This window comes from Myxocyprinus asiaticus, chromosome 4 (assembly GCF_019703515.2).
Source record: "Myxocyprinus asiaticus isolate MX2 ecotype Aquarium Trade chromosome 4, UBuf_Myxa_2, whole genome shotgun sequence".
NCBI lineage: Eukaryota > Metazoa > Chordata > Actinopteri > Cypriniformes > Catostomidae > Myxocyprinus > Myxocyprinus asiaticus.
The window spans coordinates 15,725,955-15,752,588 of NC_059347.1; the positions used below are offsets into that span (position 1 = coordinate 15,725,955).

Sequence of the window (26,634 nt, forward strand, 5' to 3'; positions counted from 1 at the left end):
TGAGTATGTTATCACTTAGTGAGGATAGGATTTGTCTTCACAGTTCATATTGTAAGGTTTTATGCAAAACTATATGCACAAAATCAAAATAATTTAGTGATATATCTATTCTTCAGAATTACGGACTGGTTGGGCACACAAAATATTTACAACACAACACGTCACGTTTGTGTATGGCCCTTTGGCAAGCGGTAGAGAGGGACTTTTATTTTGCTTAGCTATCAACTATAGTTAGTCTTTCAAAATAAAAGTCCTGTGCACTCAGACGGTTCGCTTTGGCATAACATAATCTAATTTTAAGATTTAGGACACAGAATGGATTTGATAGACACCACATTAATCGCTAGCAACCACCTAAAAAGTAATTAAAAAGATAACACTTGTTTTATCAATGTTTTAAAAATACCTGCATTATTTGTTCGTGACACAATAAAAATATGACCCAAATTAAAAGTCACCTGAAACGATTTTACTACTTAGTATTATTTCAAACCTGTAAAAGCCCGTACAGAAAAGCCTGTTAAAAAACAAAGATGATTAACAGGAAATGGCTCTCTGTGTCTGGCTTCACAGTGTGTGTGTGTGTGTGTGTGTGTGTGCTCTCTATGGGAATCCACCACCAGTGACACAAACACACTCCGACACCGCAGGAGAGGAAGTAACTCTAGTGCGCGCTTTAAAAAGAACAATGCCGAGCAGTATGTTTTTATTCGCGACCTGATTACATTATAATACAGTAATAGTTTAATGACATGATATCTATTTATTTGCCTAGTAATCCAACAGTAACCCACTGAATGGCGAAGAGAGACGCGAGACGCGGCTAAACTGGAGCTGCGACTCCAAGATGATGCGACGTCAGTGTGTTTACACTCCCATCTGCGGCTAAATAAGTGTGTCTTGCTGAATAAGAGGTTGTTTTGGCGACATTGGTCGATTTATTAGAGGTTAAAACTGGTTCGTTGGATGTAAATCAGGTGAAACCGAGGCGCTGTGTTGCTAGCTGGCCCAGCTTTTTACAGGACTCTCTTTACTCCAGTTGCTGGTGTATTTTGAGGTCAGTTCCTGCAGTGGCGATCTTTTCTCTTGGAAAAATGGCAACAGGCTCTAGTTTTGCCTCTGGAGGGAGTGGATCTAGAAATGTACCATCTTTCGCAGCCTCCTCCACTGGAGTGCCAGGACAGGCTCAGCCGATGGTGGTGGTTTGGGAATGGCTGGATGATCTGGGCTACTGGAGGCCCTACACTGGACAGGTGTGCGGCTACATCGAGCAGTGTCTCCAGCATCAGAGAGGAGCATCTACAGCCAGCAGCATCTCACTGGGACAGGTAGACCCCAGTCTGGCTGCATACATCATTGACATCCCCAACCTTAAACAGTTCAGACAAGACACAGGTGAGTGTGATGGCAGACGCGTCTCATCAGACCTGAGATGATGAGAAATCTCATACTAAATAGTTTCAAAAATTCTAACAAAATCTAACATAAAACAAAGGCAATCTTAGTAAACACCAGACCATTCTGAGTAAATTCTAGAGGCTGTTGTGTGTGAAAATCCCAGGAGATCAGCAGTTACAGGAATACTCAAACCAGCCCATCTGGCACCAACGATCATGCCACGGTCCAAATCACTGAGATCACATTTTTCCCCATTCTGATGGTTGATGTGAACATTAACTGAAGCTCCTGACCTGTATCTGCATGATTTTATGCACTGCACTGCTGCCACATGATTGGCTGATTAGATAATAGCATGGATGATTGTTGGTGCCAGACGGGCTGGTTTGAGTATTTCTGTAACTGTTGATCTCCTGGGATTTTCACACACAATAGTCTCTAGAATTTACTCAGAATGGTGCCAGAAAAAAAAACATCCATTGAGTGGCAGTTCTGTGGATGGAAATGCCTTGTTGATGAGAGAGGTCAACAGAGTGCCAGACTGGTTCAAACTGACAAAGTCTACGGTAACTCAGATAACCGCTCTGTACAATTGTGGTGAAAAGAATATCATCTCAGAATGCTATTCTGAGATGCGAGTTGGTGCTGTTTTGGTGGCACGAGGGGGACCTACACAATATTAGGCAGGTGGTTTTAATGTTGTGGCTGATCGCTGTATATAGTGTTTAGTCTGTTAGCTAGAGATTAGGCTTGTTTTGGGGGGATGTTTAACGACATTTGACACCTGTGGTCTCTGTGGAATGAACAGGAAAGAGGTGACAAAATATCAGGAAATAAGCTATCAGATTCCTACAGGATGCACAGCACATTTCGTTGATGAAATACAACTCTTTCACACATTTAACCAGAGAATCCATTTGTTTTAGTTAGAGAAAAATGTAAATGTGCATTAGAAAGATAATGACGACATACAGTGGTCCCAAAAAGTATTTGGACACTTAAGCCACACCTACAAATGTTTGAATTTCTTTGCAGTAGATAACAAAATATCAAACAAAAGTGGCCCTCTGCAAACAAATTATGCTTTTTTAAGAACTAACTTCACTTTTCTGGGCCATTTGTACAAATATTTTTAATCAACTGGTCTCAAGTTCAATACTGTTTTGCTATTGAACAATATATCTAGGTTTTAAATGATAAAACTATTATTTTTGTGAAATGGGAACCATTATTACTGTGATTTCTTTTTTTAACTCCTCTTAGGAAAGATGCGCTCGGTGCGTCGAAGCCTGTTCCCGCAGTCGTCCGCCCTGGGTAGCGGTGTTCTTTGGGAATGGGCGAATGATGAAGGAAGTTGGACGGCGTACGAGATACGAACCTCCATTTTGCTGGAGCACAGTTACCAAGCAGGGCAGGCCACAGCAGACCTCAGCTCACATGGTTACAACTACATTGTGGACCTCACAGCTCTTGAGCAGGTCAACAAGTCCTCCAGTTACAGACGGCGCGTAAGGCGGCAGGGCAGTACACCGTATCCCCTCGCCTCTGGGTCGGTTATTCATTCGGGCCCAGCCTGTACCTGTCAGCAGTGCATGAGCAACAGTAGTTCTGCTGGTCCCATGCCGAGTCGATCGCGGCATTCCTTCTCCGCGGGGCAGACCAACCGACCCAACCTCCAGACCCAACATGGAAGACTTCCAGGAGCTAGCCCCTCTTCAGTCTACTCGCCCTATCCCAGAAGACCTCTTTCAGTGGGAAACCTGTTATGGAGCGGCCCCTGGGGGACCTCCACCTCCATGGTTCATCCCCCAGGACCACCACAAGCTTTTGGCCACCATGCCAACGGTTCAAGGTGAGACTGATTCGGTGGGCCTAGTTTAGTTTCCCAAGATATATGTGGAAGTTAGCAGAGTGTTTCTATTCCTGTCATATTATTGGTGTGGATCAGATTTTGCTGTTATACTGTATATAGGCCATATTATTGTAATAATTAGCAGTATGCCACAGATAAGTTCTATAGATCGTAATCTTGTTAATAAAAAAATGAAAATTCTAACATTTACTCTAGGGCTAGATATTGATACAGATTTCCCGATTAAATTCAATTCCGATTCACAAGCTCTCGATTTACTTACGATTTTGATTTGATTCAATATCGATTCAGATGGGTTTATTTTAATTATAATGTCACTTTTGCTTGCATATAAAATAAATGATCTCCCAGCTAATGTTGTTAATTATACAGGGGACCTTTTAACTTGGTACATTAGGAAAATATAAATTTTACTAATGATATTTTATTACTTTTTCATCATTTTGGTCACATTTTGGCTTTTTTAAAAATGAACAAATGTATTCAATCAATAAGTAAGATATTATATAACAGTATTTTTGCTACATATTGTTAAATTGCATAGTTTGTACTATTTACAAGTATTTACATTGATTTGTTGAACACATGCTAAAACGGTACTGTCTCTTTAACAAAGAATGGCATTTCTGTAAACACAGCGCCTTTAAATGAGCGCATGTTAACTAGAGAAGACTCGAATGGTTTTACCTCATCTGTGCGACAAATTTTTTTGTAGTTGTTTTTGATCAACAACTGAATGTAAAGAACAGGAAGGGTATTAAAAGAGACCGTATTCAATGACAAATGGGTTGCGTGGATCTCGTCTTTGGATACACATTACACGGAACAACTTTTACTCTCAACACGCTGTGAAAGGATTTCGCTGCTGAACACTTCACGACTAAACTACACAATTACTGGTGAGTGAAATGTAAACATTTACCAACCAGTTGCCAAATATATTCACTTTAGTCGCATAGTGTGAAATTTAGTTGCAAATGCGCGTGATCATTGTAGTAGAGGGTTGCACATTGAGTGAAAGATCGATCATGGGATTTAAGAATCGATATTGAGATCATTCAAATGAAGAACGCGATTAATCGGAAAAACAATTTTTACCCACCCCAAATTTACTCAGTCATCTGCTCTACTGCACTATCTGTGCGCACGCATCAACAGGACTGCGAGCTTCGGTGTCAGGATAATGTACAGTGGCTCACATGCGCGATTAAATCGGGCTTCCCTCGATATCGTGGTGCATACGACCCATTTTAATTCTGCAGGTGAATTTTCTATTTTAAAGCACTTTGGAGCAATTCAACAATGGCAAATGGCTAAACAGCTGTGAAATTCTGAACAGCGCTGACTAGAAAAAACACCTGCTCTGCACCCACATCAATTACAAGTCTTTTCACATCTAAACATCAACACCCTTACTAAAATTTATCACTGTAAACTGTAACAGAATTTTTCAATACAACTGTAGAAGATGTAGCCAAGAAAAAACACGGGATAGCACATACTCTTCTGTCGTGGGTATGTACAGTAAGTACATTGGATTGAAAGACTTGCTTGACTGTTGTAGAGATGACAAATTCTCACTGTAGTTTTTCCTGCATTACACAAGCAATGAGCTGTCATCAAACGAGTGATCATCACGTGTATATGACTTTATTTTTAGACTTAAGGTACCGGCAAACATCGGATCACTGGCTAAGAGAATCGATATCATGATGAAACTTGCGATTTACGCCCCTACAAATCATATGGACTACTTTCATGGTGCTTTTTTTGTCATTTATGGAGATTCCTGTTTACTTTCACTGAATGAAAAAGAGCAGCCAGGGAATTCTGCAAAATATCTCCTTTTGTCACACCTTTTAGGTGGTCATGAGAGGAAATAAATGATGACTTGCATATGTTTCTTTAAATTAGAGGTTGACAGATAGTGTATTTTGCAGATAACTAAGGTGGTCATACAGCAAGAAAACAATTAATTGGCCAATAGTTTTTAAATATCGATTGTAGAATGTTAGGGTTAGGTTGGGGTCTTTCCTTACTATGATGGGCACAGACATAGATGCTACATGAGTCAAAAATGAATACAATTCCAAATACATTTTATTGTGCAACCAAAATCCCAATAATTGCCAGGGGGGAAAAAATGAAGATGTGGTGCTTAACACAGGACTTAAATATAAACAATCCCGCAATACACTGGGGACTCTTATTTTGAAATGGAGACTTGGCTCCCTTACAATAATCTGTATGTAAATATTTTTTAAATTAAGCTCTTTATATCCTAAATATTCATCAGATGAAGGGATTTGTGTATATATATTTACCAGATGAGGTTTAATTAGGAAAAAGGTTTATTATTATTCAAAAGATATGAAGTTGGAGACATGATGTATATAGAACACTTGATTATCTAATCAAAATAACAAAGTATGCATTAAAGGGAGGATAAAATAAAATGTATTTCACATCTAGAGGCTACTGTTATACTGTAGAACCAAGTCATTATAACTGTAGAATCTTCCAGTGCCGGCCACAGAGGAACATGGAGGAATAATAATAATAATACAAAAATCAATTATCGCCACAGCATTTGACCGATAACCAATAGTTTCAAAATGAAACTATCGGCACAGATTAATCAGTAAAACCGATATATCGGTCCACCTCTACTTTAAATCCATTTTATGAATTGTCCATATTGGCCTACTCATATTTTCTATCTTATCTTTTTATTTAGGGCAGCACAAAAAAAAACAAAAAAAAAGCATCAAAAAGTAACATGATTCTTGTACTACCATAGTTTTTGGACATGCACAATGGTAGTACCATCATTTTCTTTGATGTACCTTAAACCATGTACAGTTGAAGTCAGAAGTTTATATAGCCAAATACATTTAAACTCAGTTTTTCACAATTCCTGATATTTAATCGTAGAAAACATTCCCTGTTTTAGGTCCGTTAGGATCATTGTTTTATTTTAAGAATGAGAAATGTCATAGTAATAGTACAGAGAATGATTGATTTATTTCAGCTTTTATTTCTATAATCACATTTCCAGTGGGTCAGAAGTTTACACACACTTTGTTAGTATTTGGTAGCATTGCCTTTAAATTGATTAACTTAGGTCAAATGTTTTGGGTAGCCTTCCACAAGCTTCTCACAATAAGCTGCTGGAATTTTGGCCCATTCCTCCAGACAGAACTGGTGTAACTGAGTCAGGTTTGTAAGCCTCCTTGCTTGCACACGCTTTTTCAGTTCTGCCCACAAATTTTCTGTCGGATTGAGGTCAGGGCTTTGTGATGGCCACTCCAATACCTTGACTTTGTTGTCCTTAAGCCATTTTGCCACAACTTTTGAGGTATTCTTGGGGTCATTGTTCATTTGGAAGACCCATTTGTGACCGAGGTTTAACTTCCTGGCTGATGTCTTGAGATGTTGCTTCAATATATCCACATAATTTCCTTCCTCATGATGCCATCTATTTTGTGAAGTGCACCAGTCCCTCCTGCAGCAAAGCACCCCCACAACATGATGCTGCCACCCCCATACTTCACGGTTGGGATGGTATTCTTTGTCTTGCAAGCCTCACCTTTTTTCCTCCAAACATGTCGATGGTCATTATGGCCAAACAGTTAAATTTTTGTTTCATCAGACCAGAGGACATTTCTCCAAAAAGTAAGATCTTTGTCCCCATGTGCACTTGCAAACTGTAGTCTGGCTTTTTTGGCGGTTTTGGAGCATTGGATTCTTCCTTGCTGAGCAGCCTTTCAGGTTATGTTGATATAGGACTCTTTTTGCTGTGAATATAGATACTTTTCTACCTGTTTCCTCCTGCATCTTTACAAGGTCCTTTGCTGTTGTTCTGGGATTGATTTACACTTTCACACCAAACTATGTTCATCTCTAGGAGACAGAATGTGTCTCCTTCCTGAGCGATATGATGGCTGCGTGGTCCCATGGTGTTTATACTTGCGTACTATTGTTTGTACAGATGAACGTGGTACCTTCAGGTGTTTGGAAATTGCTCCAAAGGATGAACCAGACTTGTGGAGGTCCACAAATTTATTTATTTTTTTAGGTCTTGGCTGATTTCTTTTGATTTTCCCATGATGTCAAGCAAAGAGGCACTGAGTTTGTAGGTAGGCCTTAAGATACATCCACAGGTACATCTCCAATTGACTCCAATTAGCCTATCAGAAGCTAATTTTCTAAAGGCTTGACATCATTTTCTGGAATTTTCCAAGCTGCTTAAAGGCACAGTTAACTTAGTGTATGTAAACTTCTGACCCACTGGAATTGTGATATAGTCAATTAAAAGTGAAACAATCTGTCTGTAAACAATTGTTGGAAATATTACTTGTGTCATGCACAAAGTAGATGTCCTAAACGACTTGCCAAAACTATAGTTTGCTAATATGAAATCTGTGGAGTGGTTAAAAAATGGGTTTTAATGACTTCAACCTAAGTGTATGTAAATTTCTGACTTCATCTGTAAATGTCATAGTACATTAATATGGTTATCCTTCAGTGCCATAGTATATATACCAAAGTATTACAATCTGATACCAACACTGTGTCTCTATACTGCCACCGTAATTTGTAAACCCCTTTGTGAGGGCAAGAGACTTGCCATATTTTTCAAGGACTTTGCAAAAGCATAGAAGTCCTCCCACAGGGAGCAGTTTAAAAATACATGACGGCAAGCTTTTTGTTGTGATAAGGAAACAAATGTTTGACCCGCAGAGTTTCAAATGAGAGTAAAGGTCCAAAGGTTTTATTACATCAGCTACTAAGCATCTCTCCTTCCTATTATTGTGTCCTTCCTCTTGTTTAAGTTGTAGAAGGCAAACACATTTTTTGCTTCTCATTAAAAACTTTTGATGTGAAGACTTGAGCATTGATAGTCCATCAGCAAAGCACAGACAAAGGATAACACAGCCATGACATTGCAAAAGCAAGTGATTTCACAAACGATGACTTAAATGTGGGATGAACAGGAAGACCACTATGGTAACATCATTTCCTCTCAATCTGGACTGATTTCAGCTCAAGAGCAAGAAGAATCATTATCCCCCATTTTTTTCCCCGATACTATAATTGGCTGTTTACAGTGTAATAGTGTCAGCCTCCCCTCTACATGGAGAAAATGAGTAAAGGCCTGATTTAGGAAATGAGTAGGACATCAGGTCTGCACTTATTGTGTCGAGTGGAAAGGGAAGACCCTGATGTAGGGATTGTATTGTTCTCCTCTGATTTAAAAAAAAAAAAAAAAAAAAGGCTGAAAGGGAACCAGGAAATGCCTGTATTTAGAAACGTGTCACTTCAGGGTTGGATTCTCACATATAGTTTCTAGTTGATGTGTGCTTTGATTGCTCCGGAATGAACATTCTCTGGAAACCCAAACCGCAATTCTGGTCATTCTGGTTCATTAATGAAACTGAAAACCATGTGCTGTTTTTAGTGCTGCAAAAATAAATTTTTATATATATATATATATATATATATATATATATATATATATATATATAAAAAACACTTATTATTGACACCTTTTATTTCAACAGGAAAGTTCATAATAAAAACTGAACAGAAAATACATTATATATTTTACTGTATTTCCAGGTTAAGCACATACACATACTTCCCTAAGTAGCTTTGTACAAAATCATCTTCACAGTTGCTTCACATGCAAGCAGGCGATTCTCAGCGTTCTCAAGAAAAAAATTGGCCAAACAGGAAAATGTATCGGCTGATGGTGATAATTAAAAAAGTCAGAATATCGGTCATTTTATTGGCCTCGGCTATATATCGGTCGACCACTAGCTGAAATGTCAGTGGATCCTTATTTTTTTATTTTTATATGTGTGTACCTAATTTATGATCGCCTTAGTTTTGGATCCCTATTTTAATTTTTTTTATATGTATCTAATTTATGATCGTATTTGTTTAAAAGACATGGCACGTGCCATAGACTTTATTCACAGTAGCGCCTTTGATTCCTTGAATTTTGACGTGATTGAAAATGAGGCTGTGAGGGATGGAATTATAGTATCTTCGATGGCATCTTGCACTGTATAAAGCTGTAAAAAGCTTGTAGATTACATCAAATTTTCAACAACTCATGCAACTCATGTTTTTTTGTCAAATTTTTTTTATCAGTGTAACCATCCAAGACACTTTAAACAGACATATAACCCACTGAATCGACGGGCGCTGTCTAATCCATGTACCTTCTGTTCATTCCATATCCGTTTTGAAAAAAACAACAAAAAAACAGTTTTCTTTTTTTTTCTTTTTCTTTTTTCTGTAAAAATAAAAACAAACACATAGATTGATGTTTTAGAAAGTAGAATTCTAGCCTTTTTCTATTTTTTTGTTTCCCAATTTGCCTTCTCAAAACTAAAATTGAGGAGAAGAAAAACAAAAATCTAAAAAAAAAAACTTTTTAATTTACATAACTCATCACATCAGCACTTGCAAAAGTCACCAGCAGGGGGTGTGAAGATAAGAGACAAAACTTATATTTTACGTGTGGTAAGAGGATGTGACTTTTCAGATGGTAAATAATAGGCTAATATGACATAAAAACAGTCTACCAAGGTCCCAAATATGCATACAGAAATGCTTGTCTATGAGTGATCATCGGTATTAAAAACACAACGGGAGCAGTAGAGGATCATTATGCAGTGCTCGGCTTTGAGTGAACGCTCTGAGATCCTTATCACAATCTGTGTAATTTAGCAGACTTTATGCTATTACGTTTTTGCTACGATATTAGTGTGTATTATATGGTGTTGTAATTTTTTGTTCGCTTTTTTTTTTTTTTTTTTGCAATTTTTTTTATGCAATTCTCTCTTCCATTGGGATCAATATAATATAATGTTCTCAAGGATTGTTTCTTTTCACTTCATTTATATATGTGCATACGAGTATATGACATTTATTTGTTGATTAGGCCTATTATCGTTGACCCTCAATGTGCTTGGTATGTTAAAACCTCCGTTACTAGGCATGTCAATTATCCACAACATCATCTGTGACTTTTTATAGTCAATACCAGTAATGTTATTTTAATATGAGCAGGGCTCCAGACTGCAACCAAAAATAATTGATGGGGACAATCATTTAAAATCTAGTCGCCATTGGTGACAGTCAGGTTGTGCGCGTTCATGTGCGGTTTCGTCAGATATCATCTTGTAAGTTATTGAATACATATTTAGAGCGCACACCACCAGTCTGTCTCGAGCCGCTTTTCACCCGTTTTGTTTCTGACGAGCTCGCTGCACCGCTTCGGTTTCTTTATAATTAAAAGTCCCACCCCACTGCTTAAGAAGGCAACACACTACTATATGCCTACTATGTTATGCTTTATGTAAATAGCTTCTTATGTTGATTCTGAAGGCCAGTACTAAATAAAATAAAAAGTTTTATCTCTTATATTTGTATGAATTATGAAAGGAGTGTGAACATTGAGACAAAAGGGGAATGCAAACTTGCGTATTTTCTCAACTATATATATATTGTTTATTAAACCTCCGATTAATGGGTTATCAGCGGTCTTCCTTTTCTTCTGCTTTCTGTCTCATTTCTGAACAACAACCTAAATCGAGCAGTTGTATGATATGGTGACTAAAAACAGCCATTTGGCTCCTTAATGTTTCAGGTAAGGAGCTAATGGCTCCTCAGTCATTTTTTTTTTAGTCTGGAGCCCTGAATAGCCTTACCACCAAAAGTTATTACAGTTATCACTACTGTAAAATTACAATTGGTTAATATGGGATCTCCTTCAAATAGTGTAAAACCTTTGAAGGGGGGACGGGGAGGAGGGTTCTATGGTCGTTTCGCACGACACTTGTTGCCGGTATACGCAAGCAATATGCGATACTCGGATTCTGTCCCTCACAGCCTCATTGTCATATCTATCAAAAATGAAAAATGGCACTACTATGAATAAGGTCCACAGCATGTTACTATGACTTGCTTGAGAAAGGCTGGGGATTTCCTTCAGGAAAGTACCTTGCTTTCATTTTCTCTTTAGTAGGTCATCTAAAACAGCCTCAACCTATCATATTCACTCTGTCTCCTGTACATCCATTGAATGTCAGTGTCAAGTGCTGTTGTCCTCAATGCTGCATTTGTGTGCATTTACGTATCTATGTTTTTTGTCTCCACAGTGTTCCAACTGTCCCCTTACAAATGAACGGATCCAGTAATGTGAGTGCGGCACTGGCAGGTACATCACTCAGCCGTCATGCCCTCACACAAGAGGAAAAAACCCTCTTTGTTGTCGTTACAGTGGTGCATTGGTTTCTTCTGTTCCAGAAAGATGTTTGATATTGCAGTAGCAGCTGAACTGTTTCTTGGGAGTGTCAGTATGAACCACACCAAAAACTGAAAATTCTTTTGCCATTTAAGCCTAAAATATACTTCTGATTTGATGCAAATGCTTAGCATATGCATACAGTCGGACACTAGTCTGTTAGAGGTTGCCGCATGTGTGCTACGACTGCAATGAGATACTGGACTACTTCACTTCAGGAGTTTAGACCCATAAAGAGGTCTTTAAATTCCTTCAGACTCAAGTTATACAAATGCAGGTATCTCCTGACCTCCTCACCCATGCGCTCTTGATGCGCACATCTGCTGTTGTTGTTTCTACCTTTGTCTCCTGATGTTAAGTGGCGATTACATCTTCTAGTGCTTCTTCATGACAGCAAAGGCTCAGTTGTGAGTGTTGCCACCTTGTGGACCCACTAGTTAGTGCAAATAATTCTCCTCGTTCAGAGTACAGTACGCATGGTTTGAAAAATCGGGCAGCACACGTTCAGTGCTCGAGCACTCTGCTGATGAAATTTGCGCCACGTTTCCAGTATGCAGACATCTTGCATTCGCGTCTTGACCGAAGTATACTCTGGGCTTACTGGGCTTACTCATCCTCATGTCGTTTCAAACCAGTATGACTTTCTTTCTGCAATGGAACACAAGAGGAGGGATTTTAAAGTATGTTGATGCTGCTCTTCTTTCCATGCAATGAAAGTGAATGGTAAATGGAATGAACAGCCTACTATCTAATTTTGTGTTCCTCGGAAGAAAGTCATATGGGTTTAGAACAACATGAGTGTGAGTAAATGATGACAGAATTACATTTTTTTGTGAAGTAAGTTTATTCATGCCACAGACTTTGACGTGCGGTCTTGGTTCTACCTCAGTGTTTTTGTTGTCCGTCGGAGTCATCATTTTGTAGGTATTGAGTTGATGTGTCATAAAAGAGCTCAGCTTTTAAAAAGTGTCAAGTTAATGATCTGTGGATAGCTGTTGTTCTTGTAGCAGACAGCCACAGCACTAAGACAAATGAGGTAGTTGGGGAACAGACAGACAGATCTGGGGCGAAGTGACATTTATAGGGTTGTTTTCAATAGACTGATGGTGGGGTGCTCTTGGGTCTGTCTTGAATACAGTCATCTTTAAAAACATGATGTAACTGTGGGACTTCATAGTGCTGATCTGGCTTATGTCAACTCTTAATAAAACAGCATGTAGACAGAGTTTTCAGAAACAAAGACGTTAAATTAAGGTTGTGTTTAGCTGGAAACAGTTAGGCCCTGTTTATACCTGGTTTTAATCACAAGTGGTCAGCCCAGAGACGGATTCCCTGGTATTGGCATGCTTCTCAAATGCGTCTCCTGTGACCATTTGTGACTTAGTAAAGGGGAGGCACAACGATTAGGCTACTTGTAACAGAAATAGGTTGTCCTTCAATGTTTTTTGAGACACATGAGCACATTAGCATTTATACTACACTTACATGACTGGCTATCTCCAAAAGTGCTTTGAGCGATCAGATCACAATGGGTCAGAGCTCACGGCGTGAAGGCTTTTCCAAAAGGTAGGTGCCTTAGTTATGTTGCCTCCTCAAATTCTAAGGTATCATCATCATATGTATCCTTGTCCATGAAGACGATCCCAGAATGGAGTCGAGTCTCCTGCCTTTTGCTTGTGAGAAGCGCTATTTGTATGGCGCAGGGAGTTACTGCCTATGAAAAGCATTGCAAATTGCTAACATATGAGGCTCCGTTTCAGTAAGGATGCTGCCACAGAAGGCAGCTGCCTATGGAGGCAGTGAGGCAGCTCATGAGGTTTTGGAACAGACCCAATGTGCCTTAAAGGCTACCTCGTTCCATACCCTAATTCTGTATGCGATGAATTTATGTTGTGAGCACTCACAAGGGCCTTGAACCACTACACGTTGGGACACTGATTACTCGGGTCACACATTAAAACATATAGTCGCTTTATAATACACCATGGCTAATATCCTTCTGGTAGGATGTGTTTTGCTTATCATTTGACAAAGTCAGAAAGTAAAGCGCCATTATGAATTGTGCACTCATGTTCCATTTCTGACAAATTGAGAAGAATTTGTGACAACATTTCCAGTAAGTCAATGTAGTGATCAACCGATACTCGCTGGTTTATACAGTGCTTTCTGGGAATTTGAGCAAATGTTTCAGTACACTGGGACGATTATGAAAATGGGACAGCCCCATAAATATCTGTCGCCCTGAGGGCTTTGCCAGTTCATTCATACATTTATACCTTGTGAATTTGTGATATTTTAAATCCTTGTATAGGTGTTTTTATTTATTTATTTGTGCATTCAGATCAGTTCCTACTGTTCAATTAATGAAGAAGCAGGTCTTCTAAGCAAGCGGAAACTGACTTGACATAAACGGATGAGGCACAGTTTGTTTTAAATGGTTAGGAAGAAAAAACAATGTGCCTCCATAAATGTAAAAAATGCCCCCAAAAAATGTAAAAGTTCATTTCTGACACTGCAAGTGTTGTACAGTAGTCAGCACCAATAGATGGATGTGTTTTGATATTATTTCTCCTGTAGTTGATGCAGAAGTGAGTAGGACCCTAATCTTCTCTTGACCTCATCAGAGCATGCCCCACTTGTGGTTGGCCTCTCCACTCTTGGCTCATCACTCTTCCTTTCCTCCACTCCTCCTCTTCCCCCCCTCCTCCCCTCCTCCTCCTGCATGTCTCCACATGGCCTCCGCCGTTCCAGGCATGGCTTCCATTTTGATGTCAGCTGCAGGACTGGGAGTTCGCTTCATGACAGCCCCGTTCTCCCAGCGTGGCTCCAGCAGGCCCACCAAAGCCCAGCCCAGCTCCGTTAAGAGGGCAAAGAGACAGTCCAGGACAGGTAGTTCAGCACCGCCAACAAGCCTGACTAAAACCTATGCCCTCTGCTGGCCTGCAAGCGTCACTGCTGCTGTCCTTTTTTATTTAAAGGAATAGTTCACCTAAAAATGAAAATTCTGTCATTATTAACTCCTCTTCATTTCGTTGTAAAACCATATGCTATAATTTTTTTCTGTGGAATATAAAAAATATATATAATCTTTGCTATGCTATTCTCCATATGATGACATCTGTCAAAGTAGTTTAGTCAGCTTATTCAAAGCATTTGTAACCATACACAAGGTTTGTATAGGGAACAGAGTTGCATTCAATTCGATATTATTGACTGATAATCTTCCTCTCCAGTCATCTGATCTCAGATTGTTTTGTGACTGGATCATTGAGTCAGTGAGTTGAACTCCAGAACTGTATCAGTCAGTCAGTTCATTGAAAATAACTTGTGCAAAAGAGCAACTCAGTTCACTAATCAGACTGATTCGGTTCTTGAATTGATCGCTCATTGGAGAGCAAGATTATCAGTGAATTATGACATTAATTTCAGTCTGTTTGTCACACAAAGTTATTGTATGGCTTCAAAAGACCTGGGTCCGTATTCATAAAAAAATTATATATAGCTCCTAAACCCACGACAACTTAGAAATCTTCTTGAGGACTCCTAAATCCTTAAGAAAGAATTGCAGATGTTCCAAAGCATTCTGTTGTCAAGCCACATCGCAATCGAGTCAATATATTAGAATAAAATAATGACATGGTTTATTTATTATCATTATAAACTTAGTCAGGGATGCAATTACCTCCCCCACGAACCAAAACAACCCAGTTACTCCAGAGATAAAAGTTTTGAGCAATATCTTAACAGAACCTAGCCTAAAATTTGGGGTGAAATGTCATGAAGTTCATGTAGCCAATGAGGGATGAATCTATATATTCATTTTGTATATAAATAGGCTACATTAAATGATAGTCAAAAAATATGAGTTTGCTGTGTATGATTACAATTACACAGAACAAATGAACCTGTGGCAGATGTTTGTCACTTAAAGTCTGCAGTCTCTGCTCTTGACTGAGAAAGAGTGCCACCATTTCTGAAACTCTTCGATATTTTGCAAAATCAAAGGAAATGCCACATTGATGTGGAAACGTTTATTCGTATGCTTCCTTTTTCGCATTAACGGTGATGACGCCTCAAAATTTCTCTTATGTGTTTCCATATAAGTTGAGCAAGAAGCAACAAGCTTCCATTGTCTTTGGTGTGGGTTCTGTATTATCCATGGCTATTTTATACTTGTAGTCTTTTTAAAAGCCAGTTAATAAATAAATATAATAATAAACTGTACACTTCCCGCTGTCTGTCTAGAATGATTTTCCCGACAAATAGCACCAATCACTTTGGGGTGTTAAAAGAGAGCATGCGAGAGATGTTAACTCTGCCGTACTCTTATAGTAACCTTAAGATTTTCTTAGTAAAATATACTCTTAGTAGTTTTGTGAATAGGTTTCAATAAGGAACGTTTAGCTAGGAACTCTTTGGAGACATCCTAGTTGTAAGATAAATCTTTGTGAATACAGGCACTGGAATATAGTGCATAAGTCATGTGGACTGTATTTGTGGTGATTTCTGTGTCCCTTTTGGAGCTTGACAGACTTGGCCACTATGAACTGTTGTGGTATTTAAAAATATCTATGTGAAGTAGGAGTGGGCGATATAAGCAAAAAATAATATCACAATATTTATTGGTTGATAATTATATATGTATCACAATATACCAACACATTTTATAGAAACAGATTTGAAACGTCTAGAAAAAATAATGAGTCATTATATGAGAAAGAAGAGCAAGAAATTTTGTGCTTGTTGGAAAACAATAACAGCATATGGGTTTGGAATAACATGAGGGTGATTAAATAATCTCAGAATTTTCATTTTTGTTCATGGTATTCCTTTAAAGTTTGTTGTTTTGCTTTACCATTCTACTTCCAATGTTTTCTTTTGCCATGGGTTTTAGCTTTTTAGTTTCAGTGGGATTTAAGTGATTTGGCTCTTCCAGCTATTCCAAGACATTTATATGTTGCTCTTTATCGCTTGCTTCTGTCATCATGTTTTCACCCATTTCATGTTTGTGCCATCACGATCACGCCTTGCTTCCATCCTTATTGTCACCACAATGAATGCACTATTGATGGTATACGGCTTGACACCTGCCTGCGCTCACCTATGGGACATGGTAGACGGATGTCTGCTGTTTTTCTTTTTTTTTTTTTTTTTTTTTTTGAATAACAATTGATCACTTGTCTGTTTGTTGTTACACTCTAACACTACATAACCTGTTATATAGTTTTTGCCATTTAATTTAATGCCCACTTTACTAGAGAAGACATATTAGGTTCAGACTGACACTCACAAGCAATGTGAGTTTACTGCTTTAATATCAGCTTACTAAAACATCCTAAACACATATTCAGTATTGAACTGGCTATTGCACTGCTGGCTGACAACTCTAAAAACACTAAGATCTGTGACCTAAATAGTGAGTGTGTTTGTATGTCCAACACAAAGGCAATAGCTCTGAAAAATGTTGTTTTGGGAAAATTGTATTATAAAACCCTGTTTTATAAAAATAAAATGACTCTAAATTCTCTATCAACTCTTAATAGACAATATACGAACACATTTGACTGCACATCAGTTGAATTATATTTTAATGCGGCAAGTTACTGCATTAGAATGCACTACATTTAGTCAAGTACTTTGCGGAAGAGTTGTTTACTTTTATGTAACTATTTATTGAACATTGTCGTCTTATTATAGTGTTGTTGTCACCCTTTTATAAAAGCAATAAGCCACTCGAGGCTGTGCATTACAGTGATTTACCCTTGGTTGAGGGTATTTTAGGCACTCTGCATTGCTTTGCTTTATTAAGGGTTTCATGCAAATCAATACAGAGGGTTCACACTGACAATGATAATGTAATGATGTTACATTGATTTTACAATAAAATTAAGTCATGGTGATATGCGTTGACATGTGACTATGACAGTTGGCGATGCGGCAAACCTGAACAGTACTCAACTTTATGCAAATGAGCAGTAGCGCATGGCAACCATCAAAACCGCAGAGACTCCAACAAGGAGGTCTGCAATACATGGATGAAGCAATCGGTTAGCATTCCCTTTCATCTCGATGGCAGCTACTTGGCTGATGCATGACCTCCCCAGATGTACGTGACCTGCATGTTTCCATCTTTGCTGATGGGCATTCAGTTCTGGATTTAGATTTTTATTTTTTTAAATAATGGAAATGGAAAGTAAGTCCATTTCATGCTTTCAAGAGCCCTACAAAATTTTGCCACTGATAAAGCATTAACTATTTGCAATTTATATGCTGCTTGCAATTCGTCACAACTTTTAAATGACCAGTAATGGTAAAACAGCCCCGAGAATGGTGTAGTTACAGCATCTACCAGCAGGGGGTAAGTCGCCGTCTTGGACTCAGCAACCTCCAGTGATTTAATCCCTGTCAGTGTGAACGGCTTTGAAACCGCCAACGCAAGTTGTCAAAACAAACATGCATGTGCACACCGAATAAGCTGACGGTAATAGTGTTTATATGCAAAGCAAAATGAGAGTAACTGTCAAAAATCGAGTTTTGCTTAAATCGTTTATGACCTTTTCCCAGAAAAGAACACGTTTAAGGCGTTTACGTAACATAACACGTTGTCAGCTTATTGAGTACACTTGGTGTTAGATTGTGCATGTAAACATGCTCATTAAAAACAAACTGTTTACCAGGATGGCATTTTTGCATTAGGTAATTTGTTGTTGATCCCTGGTAATACACTGGAAAGGTGATGCCATATTATGTATCATAGCTTAATAGAAAAGCAAAATGTTATGGATTATTTGATCTTTTTAGAAACCAGAGTAACCAGAGCATACTGAAAAATAGCAATTGCCAGGAAGTAAACGTAGTTTGCTCACAGCACTTTCATGTACTGTAAATAAGCTGCACTAATTATGACACAATAGATTTTATCAAATTAAGCTTGCAAGGTAGTTATTGTCTAATACATTTTATTGTAAGTGTCTGTGTAATGCTTAAAGAGTGAATACTTTCTGAATACATGTTTATAACTGTGAAGAATTTAATATCTGAATGTTAACCTCAGAGGATATTGGATAAAGTATGTTAATGTAAACTCCATGGTCACATCTGAATCCTAAATTTGGTTGCTTGTTAGTTGACGCATTCAAAGTGTGTTATATGTGTGTCCTTAGCCCCTCAGAAGCCAGAAGAAGTCATTAAGAAATACATGGAGCAAGTGCCTGTTGTCCCAGATGAGGTATATTTACAGTCTGTTTATTGAAGTACTATTTCTTTAGGTCCTCACAAAAATTAAACGGGGGTCCAAAAGTCAGAGACATTTAAAACTCTTTGGAACATTCTCAAATCATGCTGGATAACATGGTGTAATAGATCCCTTGTGTAGCCATGGGGGAGGAAGTGGGGGCCAGGTAAACAGTTGGCATGAGACTTTTATTGACAACACTTTGCAGTGAAACATGCAAAATAATGCTTTTCAGCAGAACATTCAAACACACACATTACGGCTTTGTGTGTCAGTCCCCCACCCCCCCAACACAAAATAGCAGGGATAATTTCCCACAGGTGTCAATCCTTACCGCTTTCCTCTCCCGGCCTCACTCTCCACAGAATGTCGCTTGACCACGTCCCCATCTCCACACATGGATCATCAGGTTTTGCACAGATTGTTCAGTCTATGCCAGCTTGAATGCAAAATAAAAGAACTATTCCACTAGTGGTCTCAGACTTTTGGTCCCCGCTGTATACTATTTTGGAAATGTAACCTCTGATTGTGAAGGTGTGGTATTGCAGGATGCCTTATGAGATTTCTAATATGTGGGTGTGTGGTTTCAGGACTGTATTATCTGTATGGAGCGCCTGGCCTGCCCGTCTGGTTATGAGGTCCCTGCTGAGTGCTCTCAGTCTCTTCAGCCCAACACTGTGAGCAAACTCATGAAGTGTGGACACACCTTCCACATGCTCTGCATGCTGGCCATGTACAACAACGGAACAAAGGTGTGCATTACCTTACCATCAGTAAGCAATGTGGATTCTGTAGCATTTCTGAAGAATTTAAATGCCCGGCACTCGCTGTAATATTGCTCCCATCCTGTGTGGTGTTATTTTTTTCCATCGAACAAAAAGGTAGAAATTTGAAGAATCTTACATAGACCTTTTCCATACAATGACAGTTTATAGTTACCACACCAGTCAAGCTCCAAAAAGGACAAAAAGCTCTTTAAAAGTATTCCATATGACGTGTGTGCTGTATTGGAAGTCTTTAAGCCATACGATAGCTTTGTGTGAGGAACAGATTGAGATTTAAGTCATCATTCACTGATGATTTTCCCAATCCATTATTGGACGTCAATAACATAAAATGTCTCAGCCAGACGTCAGACCTGCAGCATATTTTATCAAAGATAAAAGCAGATGCAGACAATTTTTCCAAACTCTCCCTTTTGTGTTCCACAGACAAAATTACAGTAAATAATGACAGAATTTTCAGAATGGTTCATTTTTGGGTGAGATATTCCTTTAATACACAAACAAGCAAGGGGTGGGAACTTTAGAGGAACTATTCCTTTAAATATTTTGGCTAATTTGTTTTTAGCTCCTAAATAAAGTGCAGTGTGCTCAGCTTCATTTAACATATGTTTACAACATGTTTAAAGGTGCATTCAGTAACTTTTTGCTCGTGTCATCTTGGACTTACAGTGACACCTAGTGGTGTGGAGGAAGCATCATTCAAAATCAATAGTTTTCAGTTACAGATGCCATTGTAGAAATTCACTATTCACAATCAGTCATGATTAATTTAATCCAAGAGTGAAAGTGTCCAATAACAAGACTGTTACTGAGATTAAGTGAGTAGTATTCAGCTGGTCATGTGATTCTAAAATGGCAGCCTACATGAGGGCGCCCCTCCCCCATGTAGCATAAAAGAGCTTTTATAAGGTTACTTATATGACTAGAGCCCTCCTCATCTCATGTGAGTGGTCATGATTTTATACAAATGTTTCAAAATTATAATTCAGTTCTTTTGGAGTAAAAGTTTTTTAATGAGGAAAAAATTACTGATTGCACCTTTAAATCCATTTTAGCAGAATTCTGCAAATTTCCTTCCAAAATTAGTGCAGAAAATGCAATACAGATTCTGTCCGGGCCTAGTTGTTAATTACTGTGAAGTATTTGGGATCTTAACAAATTGAATAGCGCAGTTCTTGTCTTCAACTATTGTGCAATTTTGGTGTCATTCCAGAAGTTCATTACATTATGTTTTTTCCACTTGTCGAATCTTGTCACAATATAGGATGGGAGCTTACAGTGCCCCTCATGTAAGACAATCTACGGAGAGAAGACAGGCACCCAACCAAAGGGCAAGATGGAGATCTACAGTATTCCTCAGTCTTTGCCTGGACACCCAGACTGCGGCACTATACAAATCATTTACAATATCCCACCCGGAATACAGGTTTGACTAACACCAGTGCTGCATAGTGCTGTTTTATATTTATATGCAGGGTCCAACATTATCACTTGGCAAATGCAAGTCAGAATTAGTTTCATGGCCATATATTTTTATTTTTTATTTTATTTTTTAATAATATTTAGTGACAGTTAATTTTGGACTTGTTTACATGAACCATGTTTTGTGTGTATACTTAACAGTAACCCCTTTTTAGAAGATGCAAAAAACTGAACAACTGTGCTGGTGCTCTATATGAACCTGCCAAATAATTCCATCCAGCTGTCCAACGTTAGTGTCCGAGATCAAAGTGGTGTCTTATGATGCATAACTGACTCATTCCCAGCGGCAGTCCGTGTCTAAATATCATGTCTTTTATATGTTTTTTGCTGATAATTATGCTCCTGTACACAGATGATGTCCTCTCCCTGATATCTTTAAATAGACATTATTCACGCTAGCACCATCTTTGTTTTTTAATGGGAAGGACAACAAGGTAGTGAGGGATAGACTTACAGTCTCTTCAATGGGCTGTACTGCAGTTTAAAGTGTTTTTGGATTGTTCTGCGGACAAAACATTGATAAAATATTTGTCCAAGAACATTCTGTATACAAAGAACTCCAGACAACATGAGTTGTAGAAAATCAGATGTGATCTAGGAGATTTTATACAGCTTTATACTGTTCGTGCCATTGAAGAGACTAAGTCTATCCCTCACAGCCTCATTGTGAATCAAATCAAAGATGGCGCTAGCGTGAATAAGGTCTATAGTCATGATAGCTACTGTTGTGTTATAATCTTTCCAATCACCAACTCAACACTTGTCAATACAACAAAAAAAAGAAACAAATGACACAGCAGCAGTTACAGACTGCAATCAATGCAAACATTTATAAATGAATGGAGGGCTCCTTTCCATGTACAGTAACATCTACTCACCTTATACAGTATGTGCAGACTAACTCTATCTTCCACTGCTTCATTGTGTCAGATTTATATGTGATCCTTTCATTCAGTCTTTCACACGTTTTTAGATCTTCCAATAGATTTTATTCCATCGTTGGCATATTTTTGAAAGTTTCTCTTCACCTGTCTTAATGAAGAATAAATGTGATACTGAAAGCTGAATGGCTTGAATGGTTACGTCTGATAATAATTGGTTATGAACGTGGAAGGAGGCAAATTTAATTTTGCCTCTGAGTTGTGTATGTTAGTTGGTAAATTGAAAAACAAAATGTGTTAATTTTATCGCTTTTGTTATGTTCTTTTTTTAATACATTTTTGAGGAGGCTCGGCTTCCTCTGACCGGTCGCAACTGTTCATTCCTTTGTGTGAAAATAATTTTGTCCTTGCCTCGGCAATGTACTAAACACTAATATTAATGCACTCCATTCTCTCTGCAGGGTCCGGAGCACCCAAACCCAGGACAGCCGTATACATGCAGAGGTTTCCCTCGATTCTGCTTCCTTCCTGATAATGACAAAGGCAGAAAGGTAATAGAAAGAGAATCGACTTGGTTCATATAAAGATTGATGCCACACATTGAATCATAAACCACTTTCACATATAAAACCTGTTAAATTGCCATACAGTTACCGGATTAACTTTTTTAGTAAACTTTAACGCAGACGTTTTGCATCTGTTAATCACAAAAGCAATGGTTTACAGTGCTACCATTCACAAACCTCCACCGAAATGGTGTTAAAAGGTTTAATTTGGCAAAAATTACATATCTGTGGTTGGAATAAGAAATAAGGGCATCATTAATTTGGAGCTGAAATTTCCATGGTAAATAATAACTTTCAGAATAATAGCTTTCAATGACAAATGAAAGTATGGGAATTAAATACTAAACAAATGAAAACTTACAAATTACATACTAGATCTGCACACTCTGGGCAATTCTCTCAACCAACTTTACGGTGCATCCTTGGATGCATTTTAAACACTATTGAAGGAATTTCCATAAACTGTATGCTGGACACTTGTTGCCTGCTTTTACTTACCTCCAACTACCCATTAAAAAAAATTAGAATTTCTGTTTTCCGGCAACAAGTAGATAAAGCTTCTAGTCCACTCAGAGGCCGAGATATTCAAGGAAACAGTGGGGAAGATGTGTGGGTTTACAAAATAGACTGAATGCCAATGGACGAGCACATGGTAAGTGCTCATCTGCATTAGAGCGCCACCTGCATTTAAGATCTGTATATTGTCATGGAAGGGCATAGAGGAAAATTAATTTTTCCTAGTAATTGCTGCCATCTAATGGAATGAACTAACATTTTTAGCAGGGAGCAAACAGAGCCTGAATCACAGGCTTTCAATGACAGGACAAAACAAATAAATAAAAAGATGTTCAATGTAATATTGTAAATATATACAGCATTTTTTATGAAGTAGTGGAATATTTTTTTATGAGAGGGATTTTTTTGCAAATTGAGAAAAATATTTTGCAATTAGTCCACTGTCAGTGTTGTCAGTGTGTGAAGTGAGCTTTTAATTTTAAGTGTGAAAAGTGCAGGTGGCAGCCAAAATATGCATCAGAGCTGAAGAGGTTCAATTGATGGCAAAGACTATTTTTGACAGCTGCTATTGCAACTGATAGATTTTCTTTTATGATAATTTTCCTTTATCGTTTAAAGGGATATTTCACCCAAAAATAACAATTCTGATGCTGTTTACTCACCCTCAAGCTGTTCCAAACCTGTATGACTATTCTTCTGTGGAACACATGTTAGGTAGAACTCAGTCTCCATTCACATTCATTGCATTTTTCTCCATACATTGAAAGTTAATGGAGACTTAGGCTTATATTCTGCCCAACATTTCTTTTCTGTGGAAGGAAGAAAGTTATATGGATTTGGAACAACATGATTGTGTGTAAATGATTACAGAATTTAGATTTTTGGGTGAACTATCCTTTTAACAAAGTAGATTGATGTTTGTTAAATAGTACAAAGAGCTCTTGAGCATTGAGCATGTGGGTTTTAACAGCATACAATTTATCTTGCATGAAGGACTTGCAAGAAAATAAATCGCATACCGCAGTGCAATAACAAAAGAAATGCAGTATATATTGGATCGTGACCCAGGTCTTGCTCAGCATGTATTGTGTTGTGTTGATCTTTGCACATTGCTTTGGTCTGTGCCTCGTTCTTTGTGAGCAAACCACACACTGTGTTTACTTTAAATCCGAGGCACTCATCATCTCCATGGTAACTGTCTCCAGGTACTGGAGTTGCTGAAAGTGGCGTGGACACGGCGCCTCATCTTCACTGTGGGCACCTCAAGCACCACAGGGGAACCCGACACAGTTATATGGAATGAGATCCACCACAAGACAGAGATGATGTCCAATGTGTCCGGCCATGGCTACCCAGACCCCAACTACCTGGACAATGTGCTCTCAGAACTGGCCTCACAGGGTGTTACAGAGGACTGCCTAAAACGAGACGCACAAAGCCAAGTGGCCCAAGGTTCAGCAATGTGAACTTTACAACTCGATCTACTTGTTTGTAGATCTAATTAAACTTGATGAAAAGGGAAAACTAGAGTTGCTAGTAATGCTGTGCAGCATAAGGTTGGATGCATGTGAATGCATCTGTGTTAATAGGCGATGATTTGTCAGTAGGGTTAAAGTGATAGTTCACCCAAAAATGAAAATAATTTACTCACCCTCATGGTGTTCTAAACCCATATGACTTTCATTCTTTCATGGAACAAAAAGGAGATATTTTTAAGAATGTTCTGGTCATTGTTTCCATGCAATTGCAATGAATGGGGACTGGGGCGATCAAGCTTAAAAAAAGGATACATAGATATAAACAATCAGACATTGTTAATTCTCTCATGAACTGAAGGCATAAGAGCTAGGGCGGATGTTAAGATTTTCAGTGAATGATTTAAATTTTGATCTGTTTGTAACAAAGCTATTTTATGGCTTCAGAAGACTGATTATAGTGCACAAGTCAAAATAACTACATTTATGATACTCTTGTGGTGTTTTTCCATCCTTTTTTAAGTTTGAAAGCACCAGTCACGATTAATTGTATTTGCCTGGAAAAGGGCGACCAGTGCATTCTTCAAAATATCTCCTTTTGTGTTCCATGGAATAAAAATAAAAAAATGATGACAGAATTTTCATTTTTGATTGAACTATTCCTTGAATGGCATTTCCCTCATCCATTCCCCACTGTATGGCTAGAATATCAACACACACATGGGGACACAGACATGGTCGTCATCTTATTCTTCACCGTATCTTAAGGCAGCTAAAGTTGGTTCAGATATATTTTTAATCGAAGCAGTTGATCTCATACAAGTGTCTATGGTCACATACATCTGCAGAAGCGCAATGCTCATTTTTAAATAATATTTTAGTTGCTGACTTATGAGGGTGCCTGAATTTTACACCAAGATGAGACCCTTCCTCTGTCGCCAATTTAGGACTGCGATGTCTTTTCTGACTTAAATTACAGCAGATCACCTAAAATGTAACAGATATTATCATACTATTGGAATGAATCTAGAGCATCGATGCAAATCCTAAATCTTTACTAGTACTGTAAAATGGATTTCTTCATTAATGAATGGCACTTTTACAGAATCTGCAGCTATGATTTTAGTTTATATTTTTTTTAAAGACATTTTGGCTTAGTTTCCAAGTCAGTGATTCTTTCACTTGCTGCTATTTTTTATTTTTTTAAATTATCAGTCACGATCACAGGGGACTTAAATTTCTGTTTTGATTCAGTAACATCCACACCATTTTTTTTTTTTCTATTGCAATTACCCCTCCCCTTTTTTTTTTTTCAATATACATTGTGAATTAATTATATATATTAAAAAATGGAATGGCTTAGTAAAACTACTAATTAAAAAAAAAAAAAAATCCAATGCTTATAGTTTTAGCTCCTGAAAATAGGATTCAAAATGATATTCCACATCATGATTTCTGATTTGTAGTATTAGACAGTGCCACAGTGACAATCAGCAGTGTTGGATTAAGCTACATTACCACTGCGAGTCTGTAGAAATTCATTCAATTATTAATTTGTCCATTATCTCTCATTCCACAACATGAGATATTCATACGAGTTTACGATGTATGCAACTGTACATATAAATATATATTCAACTTCTAATCAGCAATAAAATAACTGAACATGACATTTGTCTGTTTTGGTCATGTGCAATCAATACACACTTCACTTGTTAATCATAGGATTGCTCAGCAATGCTGTACTCTTGCAAACAGTATCATGCAATTAGATTAAAAAAATGTAGCACAACCGAAAGCCATCAATAAACAGCTCGTTCCTAAAGAATTTAGAATTGCATCAGAAACCCCTGCTCCAGAGGCATGAAATGATTACAGCTGGATATCTTAAATGTATTACACTAATTTAGATGTACAACTGCACTCTACAGACACACCACTGTGTAAAGTTGTACAAACATGTTGTAATCAGTAAATTGGCATCAAAAAGTATATGGACACTTAAACTGTATGAATTCCATTGCATTTGATAAAAAATTACCAAACCAAGTGTCCTCAAACAAATCATGCTTGACTTATGACTTTACATTTATGCATTTACTTT

At 38.0% G+C, this 26,634-nt stretch overlaps 1 protein-coding gene across 2 annotated transcripts; it reads left to right on the forward strand.

Annotated features, from left to right (window-relative positions):
• The first annotated feature begins 620 nt into the window (after nt 1-620).
• LOC127439858 (probable E3 ubiquitin-protein ligase DTX2) lies at nt 621-26,200 on the forward strand. 2 transcript variants are annotated; one of them, XM_051696123.1, is made up of 9 exons: nt 621-1,395; nt 2,662-3,250; nt 11,446-11,504; nt 14,343-14,480; nt 18,755-18,819; nt 19,416-19,577; nt 20,875-21,036; nt 22,435-22,524; nt 24,261-26,200. In XM_051696123.1, the coding sequence occupies exons 1-9, from the start codon at nt 1,095-1,097 to the stop codon at nt 24,519-24,521; spliced, it is 1,827 nt and encodes a 608-aa protein (XP_051552083.1). In that variant the 5' UTR covers nt 621-1,094; the 3' UTR covers nt 24,522-26,200. The 2 variants fall into 2 exon arrangements, with proteins under 2 accessions (XP_051552083.1, XP_051552084.1); XM_051696124.1 differs by lacking the exon at nt 14,343-14,480.
• Nucleotides 26,201-26,634: the final 434 nt, after the last annotated feature.